Here is a 19,319-nt window from a genome sequence, read left to right as displayed (position 1 = left end):
ACTTCAGGACAGTTCCGTGACAGTAATCAGTTCCTAAGTCAGCCATCTTGACGGGAATCTTACACTCACCCCAGAGGTACTTCAGTATCTGCCCATCAGCCAGCTGCAGAGCTACTGCTCTGGTCTTCAGATTATAGCACAGGCTGATCACATCCCCATCCACAGGCATAGACAAACTAGAAAAAGTTACACGAGAGAGAATGTTACAATGTTACAGTGGATATGCATCCGGTGCACCACACATGCCTCTACATTTAATGCGGTGGGAAGGGAGATGCTAGCAGACACTGTTTCTGGTAGTGCGAGTTGGAGGTGAATGGATAGATAACACGTTAGTCTCCATAACGGCTCTCTGCAGAGGGATGTTAAGCTTGCACCAATTCAATTAATACTGTGATGGAGAGAGAAAGTCCTGGCCCAAGTCCCCCACTGGCCTGGAACATGTGCCTGCCAGCAACACTTCACTGATCACGGTGCACTAAAGGACTCACTCTCATCACGAGTCTTGGGATGTACACATGGGCATGTTTTAACCCCTCTTCCCAGATGGCCAGAGAGCCTGCAAAGCCCACAGCTGTTGCACATTCAGGCACAACTCAAACATGGTTCAGACCTGCCTACATCACAGGACTGCAACATGTTGGGCACTGCCAGGTTTTAGTGGGCCCCCAAAGAAATGGATTTCTATAACACACGTGGGTGTGTCTGCCCATGTTTCAACCCAACACCCTTTGAATCTAGGAGCTTTACTAGGAAGAGAACTCAGGCTAACCCCATCAATAGGCAATGGGAACCACTACAAAACATGGAGCTTTCCCAGAAAGATATCTGGGGCTCATTGAGAGGTGCCTGGAGCATGCTGGGGAGGCAGAGGGGGTTACAGCTAAATCCTCTCATTGGTCAAAAGGAGTAATTACTAACTTTTATAGTAACTTGAATTTTTTGAGATGTTTCGTCCCTACAGGTGCTTAACAATGCACCTGTGCACTCTCAAATGGAGAATGCAAAGCAGCGTCCATGGTCCTTCGCTTGTGCAAAGCGACACCTTGTGTCCCCACACGAGGGCATGAAAGGAGGCACAGACCTATTACCAATTGGTTCCTTCTTGACAGTGAAGCAGAGCCTCCACAGCTGAGAGGGAGGAAGACAGGAGGTGGAGCACTCGCAGGGACAAAACACCTTGAAAAACTCAAGTTACTGTAAGTTAAGTAAGCTCTCTGGATATATGTCCCTATGAGTGCTCCCCCATCAGAGACTCTAAGAAGTAATTCAATGAGAGGTGGGTGCTCACAAGGCAAGTCTAAGATGGTTTGGAGGACTATGACACCAAAGGCAGTATCATCCCTGGAAGGAGGAATAGCAGCATACTGCTTGGCAAAGGTGTGGATGGAAGACCAAGTCACAGCACTACAAATTTCTTATATAGGAATATCCTTCAGTAGAGCAACAGAAGTAGACAGAGCTCTGGTGGAATATGCTGTCACGCTGCAGGGGGGTTGCATCCCAGTCTCTCCCATGATTTTTAGCAGATGTAACAGGAGGAAGTAGACCCCACTGGGGCTAGAGATTGCTGCATTAGAAGGACCTTGAATCTAGCTCCTCTATCCTTCCACGATCTGCCTGTACATACCTTACCTGTAGACAGGATGTGGGTGTCTCCAAGGCAGCATGCCACTATGGGGAAAAGACCTGTGGCGGGTCTGGCAGGGCTTAAACCCCAAGGCCTTTGGCATAACCCAGGAGGTGGCAAGCCAAAGTAAAAGAAGAGAAGGGATTAGCTCCCTTCTAAATCACTACTATAAAATAAACTAAGTAGAACAAAATAACTAAGAAATAGAGAAATTGAAAGACTAATGGAATACTGAGAAAAGGCTGGAAGCCGTAGAATCAGCTGGATGCGCAATCGCGCTGTCTTAAGCTGCAGGCAGTTGAGAAGGAACTGCATGGCAGCTGGTCCTTATATGCCCTTGTTAGGAGGCATGAGGTGCTGCTTTGTGCAAGCATAGGCCCACAGACACTGCTTTGCATTCTCAGGTTGAGCGTGCACAGGTTCTCCTATGGTGGAGCACCCATAGGAACAGATACTCAGAAAAGAAGCAGATATTCTGATCAAGCAGCCATTGAATTTTACTGCCCCCAAGTGGTAAAGTTAATTCGGGTGGCTCAGCTGCCTCCTTGGAATGAGCAGTGGGGACCCTCAAGTCCAGTGGTCCCCAGCCTTTCTGTGGGAATAGCACATTCCTATTCCCAGAAGACTGTGGCGGGCGCCAGACACCCCGCCGCCAAAATGCTGCCAAGGAGCAACAGCAGAAAGAAGTGTCCCCGCGGAAATGCCGCAGAGAAATGGCAATGCTTCTTGGCGGCATTTCGGCGGGTGGTTCTCCGTCGGCCTCGCTTGGCAGCGGCATTTCGGTGGCGCGGTGTCTTGCGGGCCCACACAACTGCTCCGGCAGGCGCCACTGCGCCCATGGGCACTTCGTTGGGGACCCTGCTCAAGTCGCTTGGACAGGCCACAGAATCCATTATAAACTACCAGCTGGGTTTCAGAGTAGCAGCCGTGTTAGTCTGTATCCGCAAAAAGAAAAGGAGGACTATTAGCACCTTATAGACTAACAAATTTATTTGAGCATAAGCTTTTGTGAGCTACAGCCCACTTCATCGGATGCATTCAGTGGAAAATACAGTGTGGAGATTTATATACAGAGAGAACATGAAAAGATGAAGTGAGCTGTAGCTCACGCAAGCTTACGCTCAAATAAATTTGTTAGTCTCTAAGGTGCCACAAGTACTCCTTTTCTTTTTACCATCTGTGTGTGGCAGCAATGGAAGATCTCTTGGCTATTCCCAGAGTGGGGTAAAGATCAGGGCTGAGGGGAGATGCTGAACTGGCATCCCTGAAGAGCCAAGTCCCCTATTTAGCTTCTTGTCTCCGTGCCCCGAACAGGTCTGGCTCTGACCCAGTGGGAACTCCCCTGGGAGATGCATGACACCACCTTGTGCCCCATACTCATTCAACAGTATCTCTGTTGAGACGCCAGTAATGTGCGGGCCTATGGGCAGAAGCCCCACATGGACTCTTGTATTACAGAGCCATTTCCAGCAACCATGTTGCTGCAGCACACGGGTATCCAATCTGATGTGATGCCTTTTGCCAAGAAATCCCCACGATTCAGAAATTCAGCCACAACATGAAACTGCAGGGAGGAGCCTAATAGCACCCAGAGTTTACAGGACACACTGGCTCACCAGCAGGAGCCAGCCAGCATGTGTACCATAAGCCCATCCCAGCCCCCTGGAGCATAATGACATAAAGAAGGGCCATAATGGGTCAGACTAAAGGTCCATCTAGCCCAGTACCCTGTCTTCCAACAGTGGCCAATGCCAGGTGCCCGAGAGGGAATGAACAGAACAGGTAATCATCAAGTGATCCATCCCATTGCCCATTCCCAGCTTCTGGCAAATAGAAGCTAGGGGGACCATCCCTGCCCATCCTGACTAAATAGCCATTGATGGACCTATCCTCCATGAACTGATCTAGTTTTTTTTTGAACCCTATTATAGTCTTGGCCTTCACAACATCCTCTAGCAAGGAGTTCCACAGGTTGACTATGCGTTGTGTGAAAAAACACTTCCTTTTGTTTTAAACCTGTTGTCTATTAATTTCATTGGGTGTCCCCTAGTTCTTGTGTTATGAGGAGTAAATAACACTTCCTTATTTACTTTCTTCACACCAATCATGATTTTATAGACCTTGATCATATTCCCCACCCCCCTTAGTCGCCTCTTTTCCAAGCTGAAAAGTCCCAGTCTTATTAATCTCTCCTCATATAGCAGCCGTTTCATACCCCTAACTATTTTTGTTGCCCTTTGCTGAACCTTTTCCAATTCTAATATATCTTTTTTGAGATGGGTCGAACACATCTGCACACAGTATTCAAGATGTGGGCATACCATGGATTTATTTTGAGGCAATATAATATTTTATATCTTATTATCTATCCCTTTCTTGATGATTCCCAACATTCTGTGAGCTGTTTTCACTGCTGCTTCACGTTGAGTGGATGTTTTCAGAGAACTATCAACGACTACAAGATCTCTTTCTTGAGTGGTAACAGCTAATTTGGACCCCATCATTTTAGATATATAGTTGGGATTATGTTTTCCAACGTGCATTACTTTGCATTTATCAACATTGAATTTCATCTGCCATTTTGTTGCCTAATCACACAGTTTTGTGAGATCCTTTTGTAGCTCTTCGCAGTCTGCTTGGGATTTAACTATCTTGAGTAGTTTTGTATCTTCTGCAAATTTTGCTGCTTCACTGTTACCCCTTTTTTAAGATCATTTATGAATATGTTGAATAGGACTGGTGCCAATACAGACCACTGGGGGACACCACTATTTACCTATTCTGAAAACTGACCATTTATTCCTACCCTTCGTTTCCTATCTTTTAACCAGTTACCAATCCATGAGAGGACCTTTCCTCTTATCCCGTGACAGCTTAGAGGCCTTTATTCATTTCTAGAATCGCGTGAAAGTTTTCATATGCAGCACAAGGAGTGTAAAGCTCCTTTCCAGTACCGGAGATGTAGGCACCCTCCCTCTGCCTCAGGACCTCCTGTCAGATGGTGGATGAGGGACTGCATGGCAAGCTGCCCCTGGCTGACTGCCAAGAAAGTGTCGTCCTGCAGCCAGGTAAAAAGCCGGAACGCTAGTGGGTTCATCTGCTTGCCCTTGCCGCAGCCCACCTCGACTCTGTATGATTGAAAGAGAGAGATTGAGAGTCAGTGTCAATGTGCCAGTCACACCTACCATCGCTACCTGGAGAAGAGGGCCACCCTGGCACTCCGGGCAGCAAGGGGATAGAAAAGGTTACTAAACCGTTCTATAACGGTTGTTTTTCCAGACGTGTTGCACATGTTCATTCCGCTTCAGGCTTTGGTGCACCCAGCGTGCAGCGTTGGAGATTTTTCCCTTAGCAGTACCTGTTGGAACAATGCATGTGTCCTCTGCCACCTTGTGTTGCTGAGCGATAGTATAAAGGGCAGAGCCACCCCTGACTCCCCATTACTTGGCAGACGGTACTATACAGGGTAGGGGGATGGGATATGGAATGGACATATGCAGCACATCTTGAACAAGAGTTACAGAACAGGTTATTGCCATTTTTCTTCTCTGAGTGATTGTGCATATCCATTCCACTTCAAGTGATGCACATTTGGTGAATTCAAGTGATGAATTCAGAGGTGGGATTGGAGTCTGTTTGACCAGGGATTGTACAACTACACCTCCAAACCTGGCATCGTCTCTAGAATGTTGAGATATGGCATAATAAGATGCTAATATATGTACGGATGACCAAGTTGCAGCTCTACAAATGTCCTGTATAGGCACCTGAGTTAGATAAACTTCAGAAGCTGTATGCTCTCTCATTAAGCGTGCTACCACGCTACTTGGCAGAGTCACACTGGCAATGTGATAGCACAAACAGGAAATCCATGACAAGATTCTCTGAGTTGAGACTGGAGTACCCTTCATCCTGTCCACGACTGCCATAAACAGCTATGAGAATGATCTAGTTATGGCCAAGTGAAAAGCTAATGCTCTCCTGACATCCAATATATGGGCACAAGGCTTAGGAAAGAAGGCTGGTAAGTATATTGCCTGATTAGTTTCTCACTTAATGTCACTTTGGTCAGAAACTTAGGATATGGACATAAATATATTTTTAAAAGTATCCTTTTTAAAAATATATACAGTGGGTCAGATACCAGGGCTTGAAATTTTCCTACTCGCTTTGCGGCGGTAATTGCCACCAAAAAAGGCACTTTTGTTGAAAGATGAAGCAACAAACAGGTAGCCAGTGATTCAAAGGGCAGACCTGGTTAACATCAGATTTAAATCTAAAGGAGCAATACAATCCTCTACTTGGGAATGATAATCAGGCCAGACTCTTCAAGAATCTGAGGGACATCAGACTAGAAAAAACTGAGCAATTAGCAATTGGAGGGTAGAAAGCAGAGATAGATGCTAGGTGAGCCCTGATGGAACTAACAGAAAGACTTTGCTGTTTCAGGTAGAAGAAACAGTCCAGAAGATGCTGTATAGCAGTGGTCCCCAACCTTTCTGTGGGAATAGCACATTCCTATTCCCAGAAGACTATGGCAGGCGCTAGATACCCTGCCGCTGACATGCCGCCGAGAATCGGCAGCAGAAAGAAGCGCTGCTGCCGTCATGCCGCTGAGAAATGGCAACGCTTCTCGGTGGCATGTCAGCAGGCGGTTCTCCACCAGCCGTGCTCGGTGTCGGCATTTTGGCAGCACAGTATCCTGTGGGCACACACAACTGCTCCAGTGGGTGCCATTGCAACTGCGGGCCTCGCGTTGGGGACCCCTGCTGTATAGGAACCTGGCCTGGAGAAACCCCTTTTGTTGAGGCCACAGGGAGAATCATTTCCACTTCAATAGGGTAAATACACCAAGAAGATCGTTTGAAGATACTTCCTCCTGGGGTGTTAGAGCCTGCACGCTCCATGGTTACAATGAAAAGCAATTGGCATGGGACAAAGAAGGTGACCATGGTCCTGTGAAACAGGTCTGCTTCTGGAGGCAATGTCAATGGAGTCCAGATTAAGAGACTCAGCAGAGCGGAAAACCAATGCTGGCAAGGCCATGCCAGTGCTAGGAGGATCATGCGAGTATAATCCTGCTTGACTTTTAATAACCAGGGGAGGAGTGGAACCAGAGGGTAAGCATACATGAATTTTGTCTTTCCAGGGCAACAGGAATGTGTCTGTCAGAGACACTGGACTGTGACCTGCTCTTGAACAAAACTGCTGATGCTTTATTGTGATGAGTTGAGTTACAAAGAGGTCTATGTGAAGAAACCCCAGGCTTAAAATAAGAGTCTGACTATATCAGGCTGGAGAGACCACTTGTGATGACTAGCAAAGACCTGCTCAGGTGGTCTGCTGGAATGTTCTGGACAACGGGATGGCAGGAGGCTTTGAGGTGGATCTCTGTGTTCCAAACGCCCAAAGGTTTATCTCCTCTTGGCATAAGAGACACGATATGGCCCCTCCCCATCTGTTCATGTAGAACTTCTCTACTAGTTCTTACAGACAACACAGCAAATACCTTCCCTTGATGTGGAGGAGAAAAGCGTGACAAGCAAGATCAGGGGTGGGCAAACTATGGCCTGGGGGCTGCATCCGGCCCTTCAGATGTTTTAATCCAGCTCTTGAGCTCCCACCGAGGAGTGGGGTCTGGGGCTTACCCAGCTCCGGCACTCCAACCGGGGAGCAGAGTCAAGGGCTTGCCCCACTCTGCGTGGTTCCCGCAAGCAGCAGCATGTCCCCCCTCCAGCTCCTACAAGTAGGGGCAGCCAGGGGACTCCGCACACTACCCCTGCCCCACAGCTCCCATTGGCCAGGAACCACAGCCAATGGGAGCTGCAGAGGCAGTGCTTGCAGATGGGGCAGTGTGCAGAGCCACCTGGCCACATCTCCGTGTAGGAGCCGGAAGGCAGACATGCAGCTGCTTCTGGGAGCTGCTTGAGATAAGTGCCGCCCAGAGCCTGCATCCCTGATCCCCACTACGCCCCAACCACCTGCCCCAGCCCTGATCCCCCTCCTGCCCTCTGAACCTCTCAGTCCCAGCCCAGAGCACCCTCCTGCAACCCCACCCCCCCATGCCCAGTTCTACCCCCCCAGCTAGAGCCCTCACCCCCAATATTGTGAGCATTCATGGCCCAACATACAATTTCCATACCCAGATGTGGCCCACAGGCCAAAAAGTTTGACCACCCCTGAGCTAGATGAAAGGTTCTCAACTCCCTCATGTTTATGTGAGAGCTAAATCTTGGCCATACCAGGGACTGTTAGTCTGTAGATTCCCTAGGTGCGCTCCTCAACCTAGGGCAGAAGCGTCTGTAACCAGAGTCAGTATGGGTTGTGGGAGAATGAAGGGAACTCCCACACATACATTAGCTGGGTCCAGCCACGAGTCCAAAGAGGCTAAGACTGTCGTGGACACTTGGACCAACACGTACAGTCACATATCGGGGAGTACACTGAGCTCAGTCAGCTCTGCAACTTCTTTAGATGAAGACTGGCATGCTGAACCCCATACGTACATGAAGTCATGCGTCACAGAAGTCTAAGGCAGTTGCTTACAGCCATGGTTGGATGGGCCTTTACATTTAATGTGATGGCTGACAGTCTGGACTCTGGTTTACAGGAAGAAAGCCCCAGCTATCAAAGGATCCAAGACCACACCTATAAACTCTATTCTTTGAGCGGGGAGAAGACTGACTTTTCCTCATTGATCAACAGCCCCCCTGAATTCTACCTGGCTCTTGGCGTGACCTCTCACCAACCCATGATACAGGTATGGAAAACAGCAGAACTCCTGTTTTCCTTAGGAATGCAGACCACCATGCATTTTGTGAACACTCCCAGAGCCGTGGATCGGCCAACAGTCAGGAATGCAATCTCCTGTGGCTTTGATGGATGGACACACAGAAACATGAATTCCTCAAGTCAAGGGCAGCATACTAATCACTGGGATCCAAGGAGAGGATAATGGATGCTAAGGTGACCATGCAAAATTCCTTGTGTATTCGTTCAGTTCTCTCAGATGGGTCTCAGCGCTCCTTTTGCCTTTGAAATTAGGAAGGGGAGACGGATAGCTCTGTGGTTTGAGCATTAGGCCTGCTAAACCCAGGGTTGTGAGTTCAATCCTTGAGGGGGCCATTTAGGGATCTGGGACAAAAATTGGGAATTGGTCCTGCTTTGAGGAGGGGGTTGGACTAGATGACCTCCTGAGGTCTCTTCCAACCCTGATATTCTGTGATTCTATGAAGCGGCATGAATAAAATCCTTTCCCTCTGGAGATGAGGGATCTTCTCTATGGTTCCTAACAGGAGGAGAAACTGGACTTCCCAAAGTAGGGCCTCCTGTGAGAGTGGCCTCTGTAAAGGGATGGATGAAGGGGATTGGGGGCAGGGAACAGAAATAAATTGAAGGGTGTATCCCAATTCCACAGTGTTTAGGACCCTCTGGTCTGTGTTAGTATGGGTCCAGGGGCTTAAAAAGTCAAATAACCTATTGGAAAAAACAGGAACAGGAGAAGCTGGTGTAAAGCAAACTGATAAGCTGTCTTCAACAAAAGAATCAGACTGCTTTGCATTTCCAGGCTGTCTGGACAAGCTCACTGTGGATGAGAAATGAGGAGATGATAGTCTCCTCCTATGACTCTTCCTTTTCCTTCTAGTCTGGACAGGTTGCGACGGTATAAAGGGCTGGTAACAGTGGAATGACTGATGGCAGAATTGCTTTTTAGAGAGTGGAGTATAAACCCCACAAACTTCAGTGTAGCCTTGGAGTCCTTGCAACTGTGATGCTTATCAGTCTGATGGGAAAATAGGGTCAGTGCCTCAATGGACAGAGATACCCAATAGTCTGTTGGACCTCCAGAGGAAGACCTGATGACTGAAGCCATGAACACTTACACATTGTGAGAGCAGAGGCCCATGGCCCCGGCCGCAGTCTGTCCCACGCAAAGCAGCCTGGGAAAAGGTCCAAGCAAACCATTTTTTCTTGTCCACTACTGCCAGAAACTCGTCTGGCATCTCAAGTAACTTGCCTACAAACTTAAGATTTCTTCCACTGGGACAATGTTCTTATCTCCTCAGCAAGGCTTGCTGGTTTGAAATATGAAGCTGCAGTCTAGCAACAGAATAAATTTTTCTAGTGAAAAGAGTGCGTTTCTTTGCCTCTCTCGACTTTGGGGTACAAACAGGTTGCCCGATGCGCTCTTGATCACAGCTGAGACCGCCAAAAACCCTAAGGGGGCATGGGAGTTGTACAAACGCTCAAATCCCTGAGAGGATTTGATACATGATATCTCTCCTTAGTCCTTTGGGCCATCAGTGGTAGAAAAGGTGGTGTTTTCCACAAGACCTCTGTGGACTCCAGAATGGCCTCATTAATGAGGAGAGCTCCTCAAAAGGGCGCTACTGAACCCAAAATATCCACTAATCACTGTGAGCTCTCCTAAACTACCTCCACTTGTATGTCCAGAGAGGAAGCTACCTTCAGCAGGTCCTGACATGTCTTGTAATCATCCTGAAGAGGTGAGGACACACTGGACACCACCGGGGGGAGGAAGAACACAGAGTAAGTTGAGATGGAACCTTCCTTAATTCCTCTGACAGAGATCCTGCTGGGACAGTTTGCTCCTGCTCAGCACCCAACCCCGTACCGTGGGTGACCTCTCATGCCATCTCACACAGACTATCCTGGTGTCTACCTGGGGATCTCAAGGGAGAATCTGGTGATGGGAGGAAACCTTCAGAGGCTCCAGTATGGCCGCTAGTAGGGCATTAGACTCCAATCTCTTCCAGACCAAGGATTCACATCCCTTGACCAATGTGGAATCTCTGCTGTATACCAAGGGCAAAAAAGCCTGGATAGAGAGTGATGTCACCTCTCTCTAGATCGAGACACATATGAGCCAATCTCTGGTTCTGAAAATGAGCCCAAGTCACCTGACCAGGAAGACACAGTACTTCTTGGTGCCAAGGACCGCCATCAAGACTCAGGAGATGACGATACCAAGGAAAGCATCCTAGGCTTGCCTCTTGATGCACCCGATAAGGAGGTGCAAGGCTGTCCGTTATCAGCACAGAGAGATTCCCTGTTGCTTCTGTCCTTGTGTCAAACGGTTCAGTACCGCAGAGTGGGATGTTACTCCAGCAGCAGTTGGTTTCAGAGGCACAGGTCTTGATGCTGGAGTTGAAAACCCCACTTGAGGTGCTACTGGCACCAACAAGTACTTCCTCTCCGAGGACACCCTCCCCTGTATCCTGGTTGAAGGAGCTGGGAACCTCAATCTCTTGCAAGATGAGTCCTTTGAAGCACCATGCCAGTGTTTTTTCCCTCGGTACTGTGAGAGTAATATCAAGTCCCTACAATGTCTGGAGGAGTGCTCCTAACTGAAGTAGCCCTGAGCAAGCAGGCTCCGAACACGGACGCAGAGCTGCCTCCACAAAGAGGTGACCCCTCCCTATCGTTTCTAATTTCAGGTTTAAAGAAATCTGACATCTGTCAGAGACATGACCCTTGCCAAGGCACTTTAAACACTAATGAGGGTCACTCACTGGCCTGGATTTCCTGCAGACAGTGCAAAGACTAAAGCCCTAAGAACGAGGCATTCCCTAGTACTGGGCGTCAGCACCCACAACAAGTGGGAACCGACCGTTCCAGTAGACTACAAAGCAATTAAGAAAATGAAACCTACACTAAATCAACTATAAATTTACAAAACCAGTACCAACTATATACAAAAAAGAGCACTCCATGAAAGGGAAAAATACTAAATTGAAAAAAATGGTTACTCACCTTCTTGTAACGGTTGTAATCGTTTTTCTTCGAGTCCTTGTTCATGTCCATTCCAATCAGGTGACTCACAAGCCTAAGTTCAGGAGATGGGGTCAGAGTCATCCACTGATTGGAGCACTGCCCTTCTAAAGGCCCCGTTGTCTCTGGCCTGCTGGGTGATCGCATAGTGCATAGTGAAAGTGTTTATGGAGGACCATGTTGCTGCTCTGCGGATTTCCTGGGTGGGAACCTGTGTCAGAAACGCCGTTGAAGAGGCCTGGGCCCTGGTGGCGTATGATCGGAGGAGCAGGCATCTTCATCAGGCTGCAGCACTCATGGATTTAGGATGTGATCCATGACGAGACACGTTGAGAGGAGACAGGAAAGCATTTCATTCTGTCTGCCATTGCCACGAATAACTGGACAGACTTTCGGAACAGCTTCATTCTCTAGATGTAGAAGGCTAGCGCCCTGCGGACATCCAGTGAACAAAGCCTCTGCTCCCTGCCGCTTGAGTGTGGCTTAGGATAGAACACTGGGAGGAAGATGTCCTGGTTGATGTGAAACTGGGAGACAACTTTGGGAGGAAAGCTGGGTGAGGCCTGAGCTGAACCATGTCCTTACAGAGCACCATGTAAGGGGCTCTGATGTCTGTGCCTTGAGCTCAGACACTCTCCTGGCTGAGGTTATTGCTACCAGAAACGCTACCTTGCATGAGACAGAGAGAGCAGGGAGCATGTCGCCAAAGGGGGGGGGGTCCCCTTCAGTCTGGAAAGGACCAGATTGAGGTCCCAAGCCAGTATCAGCTGTCGGACATGTGGGTATAGCCTGTCGAGACTTTAAGGAAGTGGCTGACAATAGGATTAGCAAAGACTGAGTGGCCCTCTGCGCCTGGGTGGCGTTCTTGATGACATGGACAGCCCCTGCTGCTTGAGGTGGAGAAGATAGTCTAATATAAATGGCACAGAGGAGTGTCGGAGACGAACGGTGCTGCACCAACCAGACTGAAAATCTCTTCCACTTGGCAAGGTAGGTGGCTCTAGTGAAGGGTTTCCTACTGCCAAGGAGAACTTGCCTATCCTGATCCAAGCAAGAAAGATCCATTGGGTTCAGCCATGGAGCTTCCACGCCATGAGGTGCAGCAACTCTAGGTTCAGGCGTTGGAAACAGCTGTGATCCTGCGTTAGTAAATCCAGGAAGAGCAGCAAGGTGACTGGGGCTTCCACTGACATTTCCAGGAGAGATGTGTACCAGTCCTGGCAGGGCCAGGCTGGAGCAATCAATATCACCGAAGCTTGTTCCCTCTGTATCTTGAGGAGCACCTTGTGAACGAAAAGGGTAAGCGGGAATGCGAATAGGAGATGGCCTTCCCATGGGAGGAGGAACGCATCTGCAATGGAGCCTGGACTGTGATTCAGGAAGGAGCAAAACTGCCGGCACTTCCTGTTGCGTGGCAAACAGGTCTATCTGGGGAAAGCCCCACTGATGGAAGGTTGAGGTCACCATGTCCGGGCGAAGGGACCTCTTGTGGCCATGGAACGACCTGCTGAGATGGTCCGCCACCTCGTTCTGTACTCCGGGGAGGTACGATGCTTGTAGACGTATTGAGTGCTCTACACAGAAGTCCCACAATTTGAAGGGTTCCTGGCACAGGGAGAGGAACGTGCACCCCCGTTTGTTGATATGGAACATCGCCGTGGTGTTGTCTGTCATAACTGATACACATCTCCCTATCAAGTGGCTCAGAAAGTCTGGCATGCCAGGTGCACTGCTATCAGCTCTCGACACTGATGGGGAGAACGAGTTCCACCTGAGACCAGAGACCTTGTGTTCTGAGCTCCCCCAGATGTTCTCCCCAGCCCAAAGGTGACACATCGGTCACTAGCGAGAGGGATGGCTGAGGGCTGATGAAGGGGATCCCTGCACATACTGTCTGTAGGTCGAGCCATCACAGAAGGCAGTCGAATACCATGCGAGGCAGGGTTATGATCCTGTTCAATCTGCCCCAGACTGGCTGATACACTGACGCTACCCATGACTGAAGAGATCGAAATCTCAGTCTGGCTATGTAGGTACATGCCGCCATGAGTCCCAGGAGTTTCAGGCAATTCCTTGCTGTGGTGGTGGGGAACTGCCTGAGACTTTATATGAGGTCACCCAGGGACCAAAACCTTACTTCCGGAAGGTATGCCCTGGCTGGTCGAGTCCAGTACTGCCCCTATAAACTCTATCCTCTGAACCAGGGTCAGCTTTGATTTTCTCTTGTTGAGAAGAAGGCCCAGTTCATCGAACGTTTTTCTTATGAAGTCGACTTATACCTCCACTTGAGACCTGGAGCGGCCCTTGATGAGCCAGTCATCGAGGTGCGGGAACACCTGCATCTGCCATTTGAACATGAACGCAGCCACAACTGCCATACACTTGGTAAAAACACGAGGCACTGCTGACAGGCCGAATGGGAGGACTGTGAACTGGTAGTGGGTGTTTACCACAAAACTGAGGTATTTTCTGTGGGACAGTTATTGCTATGTGAAAGTATGTGTCCTTCAAGGCGAGTGCAGCATACCAGTCTCCTGGATCCAATGAAGGGAAGATGGAGGCCAAAGAGACCATGGGGAACTTTAGCTTCTTCACAAATTTGTTGAGTTCTCGCAGATCTAGTATGGGCCTGAGCGCACCCTTGGCTTTTGTTATTAGGAAATACTGAGAATAGAAACCCCTGACCTTCTGCTCCTGAGGAACCTCTTCCACTGCTCCTAGCGAAAGGAGTGAGTGTATCTCCTATATAAGGAGTTGCTCGTGAAAGGGGTGTGACGTTGCACCCCCTATGATTTTATGAAAAAACGCTAATGAGCATGAATATAATGTAACTGGAATATGCTTTATGCAAAAGGTCTCTTGTAAGGTATCATGACAAAGCTTATAATCTACTGAGTGTGATCATCCTATCTGTATAAATGTATCATTCTTGTATCTGAAACTAGAAATATGAAATATAACTCTGAAGTCCTATTGTAATTATGCAAAGTGTGAGCCATTAAAGGGGTTTTGGAATCTTGATGGCTCCCATCAACTAGGACAACTGGTTGTAAAATGGCTCTGTTTACTTGCAAGCCTTCTTGTGAGTCAGGCCAGGAAATATGAAGGTTTGTGATCTCTCAGGACATGTGACAATGTCACCTTGTACTGGACTCTATCTTAAACCTGGTGCTTTTCCATTTAGAAAGAGTTGTGGGGACCCAGAGAGAAAAAAGATTCCCGCCTTGTGCCAAAGCTATATAAAGGGGTGGAAAAGAACAAAGGAGGTTCCAGTCATGAGAAATCCCCTAGTTACCACCTGAGCTGGAACTAACAAGAACTGTGCCGTGGAAAGAATTGGGCCCAGACTAGGAAGGAGTCCAGTCTGTGAAAGCTTATTAGATTATGAGATTTTATCTGTAATCACCTTCTTAGTGTATTAAGCTTAGACTTGCATGTTTTGTTTTATTTTGCATGGTAACTTACATTGTTCTGTCTGTTATTACTTGAAACCATTTAAATCCTACTTTTTATACTTAATAAAATCACTTTTGCTTATTAAATTAACCCAGAGTAAGTAATTAATACCTGGGGGAGCAAACAGCTGTATATATCTCTCCATCAGTGTTATAGAGGGCGGACAATTTATGAGTTTACTCTGTATAAGCTTTATACAGAGTAAAATGGATTTATTTGGGGTTTGGATCCCACTGGGAGCTGGGTGTCTGGATGCTAGAGACAGGAGCACTTCTTAAGCTGATTTCAGTTAAGTCTACAGCTTTGGGGGTGTGGTTCAGACCCTGGGTCTGTGCTGGAGCAGACTGGCGTGTCTGGCTCAACAAGGCAGGGTTCTGGAGGCACAAACTGGCAGAGAAAACAGGCTCAGAGGTAGTCTCAGCACATCAGGTGACAGTGCCAAGGGGGTCTCTGTGACTGAACCCATCACAAGGGGTCCCTGAAGAGGGACGAGGACGTGGGGTGGAAGGGCAAAGAATTGGATGGGTTATCCTCTCTCTACCGTGAGGAGCACCCATCAGTCCAAAGTGCTACGAGACCATGCACAGTAGAAAGGGGACAGTCGAGAGGAAAAAGTAAGGTGGGGTAGATCCAGTTTTTGAGCTGGTGTGCAGTCCTTGACCGCACCTTCAAAAGGCTGGTATGGGGCTGGAAGGTGGTTTGGGTTGACCAGAGTCCTGGCCTGAGGATGGGTGTGGCCTTTTCCTGCCACTCCTTTGCCTCCTCCAGGAGCTGTCCTGTTGGTAGAACTGTGGAGGAGGCTGAAGGCTGAAAGGCTTCCGCTGCATGGCGGGAGCATGTAGGCCCAAGGATTTGAGGGTGGCTCTAGAGTCTTTTAGGCTCCTGTATGGTCTGTTGGACCTCGTACGGGTGACCAGAGACCTGGAGCCAGGAACCCCTTCTCATGGCCACCCCTGTAGCCATGACTCTTGTGGTAGCATCAGCAGCATCAAGCACCGCCTGGAGGGAAGCTCGGGAGATTAGCTTGCCTGCCTCAATCAAGGCCAAAAACTCAGCACAGGAGTCTAGGAGGAGCAGCTCCACAAAGTTTGCCATTGCAGTAGAGGTATTAAAAGAGTACCGGATGACAATGACCTGTTGGTTGGAAATATGAAGCTGCAATCCACCTGTAGAACAGACCTTCCTCCCAAAAAGGTTAAGTGTTTTAGCCTGCCTGTTTTGAGCAGAGGGCCCTTGAAAACCTTGCCACTCATGCTGGTTAGGAGCATGCACAACTAGGGAATCAGGTTAGGGTGGGAATAAAGATGTTCATAACCTTAGAAGGCACAAAGTATCACCTTTCATTGCGCTTGGCAGTGGGTGGCAATGAGGCTGGGGTCTGCCACAGGGTTTTGTTGATGTCCGTGATATGAGCAGTAAGGCAATATGGGAAGGTCCAGAGTCCTCGACTACCTCCTCTGCCTTGATGCCCAGACCCAGGGCAACCTGGCACAGCAACTGCTGCAACACCCGACTGTCCTTGAGTGCTGGGGTGATGGTGGTACCAGCCAAAGCCTTGTTCGGCGACGAAGAGGAGGAAGCTCCAAGTAATGGCAGCTGCTCCCTGCCATCAGCACCCAAGGGATACTGTGACTCTCGGGGGTCCTGTGCAGGAACAGACATGGATGGTGCTATGCTTGGTACTGGGGCTGTGGGCACCAACCTCGGTGGCGGCGCTGTCAGTGCCAGAGTCGCTGTTGGTGCCGGGGTCGCTATTGGTGCCACTATAGTCACTATCAACGCCGGTGCAGATGTCTGTGCTGGAGCTGCAGCTGGTACCGAAGCCAGTGCCAGCGATGGTGCCGCAGCCGAGGGTGTCGATGTCAGTGGTTCAGTGGCTGGTTGCTCAGCCGGTGGTATAAAGGTGGCCAAAGCCACTGAAATCCTGCTCAGCAGGACTCTTGGCTCCATCCCTGGCTCTTGTGAAAAGCTCATGGAATCCAGAAGGGCCACTGAGAGGGGTTCTGCCACTGCGCTAGGTAAGCACACCTCTCTTGCCGGGACCTGGACCTCCTGCTCTTATCAGAGAAGTAGGAGTCTGCCTCCAACTCTGAGGTCTCTGAATACGAAGACCATGGAGGAGCTGTGCTGTGCACCGAGCATCGGGAGCTCAGGGACCAACTGAGTTCTCTCTCCAGAGGTGTTGGTGCCAGAGGGTGTCATGGAGAAGGGGCATGCCAGAACATCACTGCCGACTTCCCTCTTGATTATACCTGGGGTCACAGTGCTGCAGACAGGGCTGGAGCCACCTCTGTACTAGGGGGCGAGAATGGCACCATGAGACACAGCAAGGCTTGAGTCGCCTCAAAAGCCTCCAGTGTCGAGGGGAGTGGCAGTTGCTGGCCAGTAGGGTCTGGCAATTGTGGTGGGCCCAGACTTAACTGCCTCACCTGGACAGGAGTGTTGATGTGGCCCTGCTCAGGGACCTGGTTCTGTGGCCCGAATGGCATCTCACAGCTGTTGGCTCCTTAGACTTAACCGGGGAAGAACACCCCCTCTCCAGCTCTTCTTCTTTTGAGGCACCGGCAATTGAGACTGGTGCCTAGCCGATTGACCATGGGAGGAGCCATGCCAGTGCCGAGCGTCTCAGGAGGAGTCCTTTTTCATCAGTCCTGGGATGACGGAGCCAGGGCATTCTGAACCGATAAGGATGTGCTGAGTGCGGGACCCCGGGGTGAAATAAAGGCACTTGCCAAGCAAAGGCTATGGGACATTCGTGTGACAGGTTTGGTCACAGAGACCCCCTTGGGACTGTCACCTGACATGCTGAAATTACCTCTGAGCCCGTTTTTCCTGCCAGCTTGGGACTCCGGAACCTTGCCTTGTTGAGCCAGACATGCTAGCCTGCTGCAACACAGACCCAGGTCTGGTCTATGCCCCCAAAGCTCCAGACTTTAGTTAAAAACTGCTCAGCAGGTCACCTATCTCCTGCATCCAGACACCCAGCTCTCAATGGGATCCAAATCCCAAATAAATCCATTTTACTCCGTATAAAGAATATACAGGGTAAACTCATAAATTGTCCGCCCTCTATAACACAAATAGAGAGATATGCACAGCCGTTTGCTCCCCCGGGTATTAATCACTTACTCACTCTGGGTTAATTAATAAGCAAAAGTGATTTTATTAAGTATAAAAAGTAGGATTTAAGTGGTTCCAAGTAAGAACAGACAGAACAAAGTAAGTTACTAAGCAAAATAAACCAAAACACGCAAGTCTAAGCCTAATACATTAACAAACTGATTAGAGGTAAATCTCACCCTCAGAGATGTTTCAATAAGCTTTTTTCATAGATTAGACTTCTTCCTAGTCTGGGCCCAATCCTTTCCCCGGTACAGTCCTTGTTAGTTCCAGCTCAGGTGGTAACTAGGGGATTTCTCATGACTGCAGCCCACTTCGTTTTACTCCACCCCTTTTTATAGCTTTGGCCCAATGAGGGAATGTTTTGTCTCTCTGGGTTCCCACCCCTCCTTCTAAATGGAAAAGCACCAGATTTTAGATGGATTCCAGTAGCAGGTGACATGGTCACATGTCCTGTGAGACCTCAGACTCCATTCTCCCAGGGCTGGCCGGCACCTACCCCGGAAGGCTTGCAAGTAAAGAGCCGCGTACAGATGACTGATTCTGGATCACCCTTAATCGCTTCCACTTAACATTTTTTTTCATATCACTGAGGTAAACAAGAAAAGGAGTACTTGTGGCACCTTAGAGACGAACAAATTTATTTGAGCATAATCTTTTGTGAGCTACAGCTCACTTCATCGGATGCATTCGGTGGAAAATACAGTGGAGAGATTTGTATTTTCCACCGAATGCATCTGATGAAGTGGAACCATAGCTCACGAAAGCTTATGCTCAAATAAATTTGTTCATCTCTAAGGTCTCCTTTTCTTTTTTGCGATTACAGACTAACACGGCTGCTACTCTGAAATCAGTGATATGAGTTTCTTTCTTATTCTCCTGCCTCCAGACCTAGAAACGATACACGCAAACAAATGGGATGAACACACTCAGTAGATCCTAAGCTTTGCAATGACACCTTACAAGAGTCCTTCTCAGTAGAGTGTATCCCAGTCACCTCATATTTACACTTATGAATAGATTTCCATAAAACATACGGAGTGCAATGTCACAGTTCCAGCAAACCGTCACAGGCGGTAAGAAGGAACTGAGGGGGTGGTGGGTCCGCAGGGCTCTATATTGAGCGCCATGAAGGCGCGACTCCTGGGGGCGCCCAGGCTGACCCGACGGAGGCTGCTATGGGAAAAATCTTCCGGCTACCCTGCACGTGCACACATCTGATTAGAATGGACATGAACAAGCACTCGAAGAGGCAGCTAACATGTGCAGATTACCAACCATGGACAGTAAGAAGGAACTGAGGGGGATCAGGTCCACCTCC

General features: G+C 48.9%; 1 protein-coding gene across 6 annotated transcripts in view; it reads right to left on the bottom strand.

Moving 5' to 3' along the window:
- The window catches only part of ELP1 (elongator acetyltransferase complex subunit 1), a 132,162-nt gene that overhangs the window by 81,737 nt on the left and 31,106 nt on the right, over positions 1-19,319 (bottom strand). For 5 of the 6 annotated variants that reach the window (XM_038401408.2, XM_038401409.2, XM_043515479.1 and 2 more), the window contains 2 exons: positions 4,585-4,758; positions 70-176 (listed from right to left, as the gene is read on the bottom strand). In XM_038401408.2, coding sequence (XP_038257336.1) covers positions 70-176; positions 4,585-4,758 — 281 coding nt within the window. The remainder of the gene's footprint in view (positions 1-69; positions 177-4,584; positions 4,759-19,319) is intronic. The other variant, XM_043515481.1, reaches the window with a different exon arrangement.

Source organism: Dermochelys coriacea, chromosome 5 (assembly GCF_009764565.3).
Source record: "Dermochelys coriacea isolate rDerCor1 chromosome 5, rDerCor1.pri.v4, whole genome shotgun sequence".
Lineage (NCBI taxonomy): Eukaryota > Metazoa > Chordata > Testudines > Dermochelyidae > Dermochelys > Dermochelys coriacea.
Note: the sequence above shows the minus strand (reverse complement) of the source record. Positions and strands in the feature narration are given on the sequence as shown.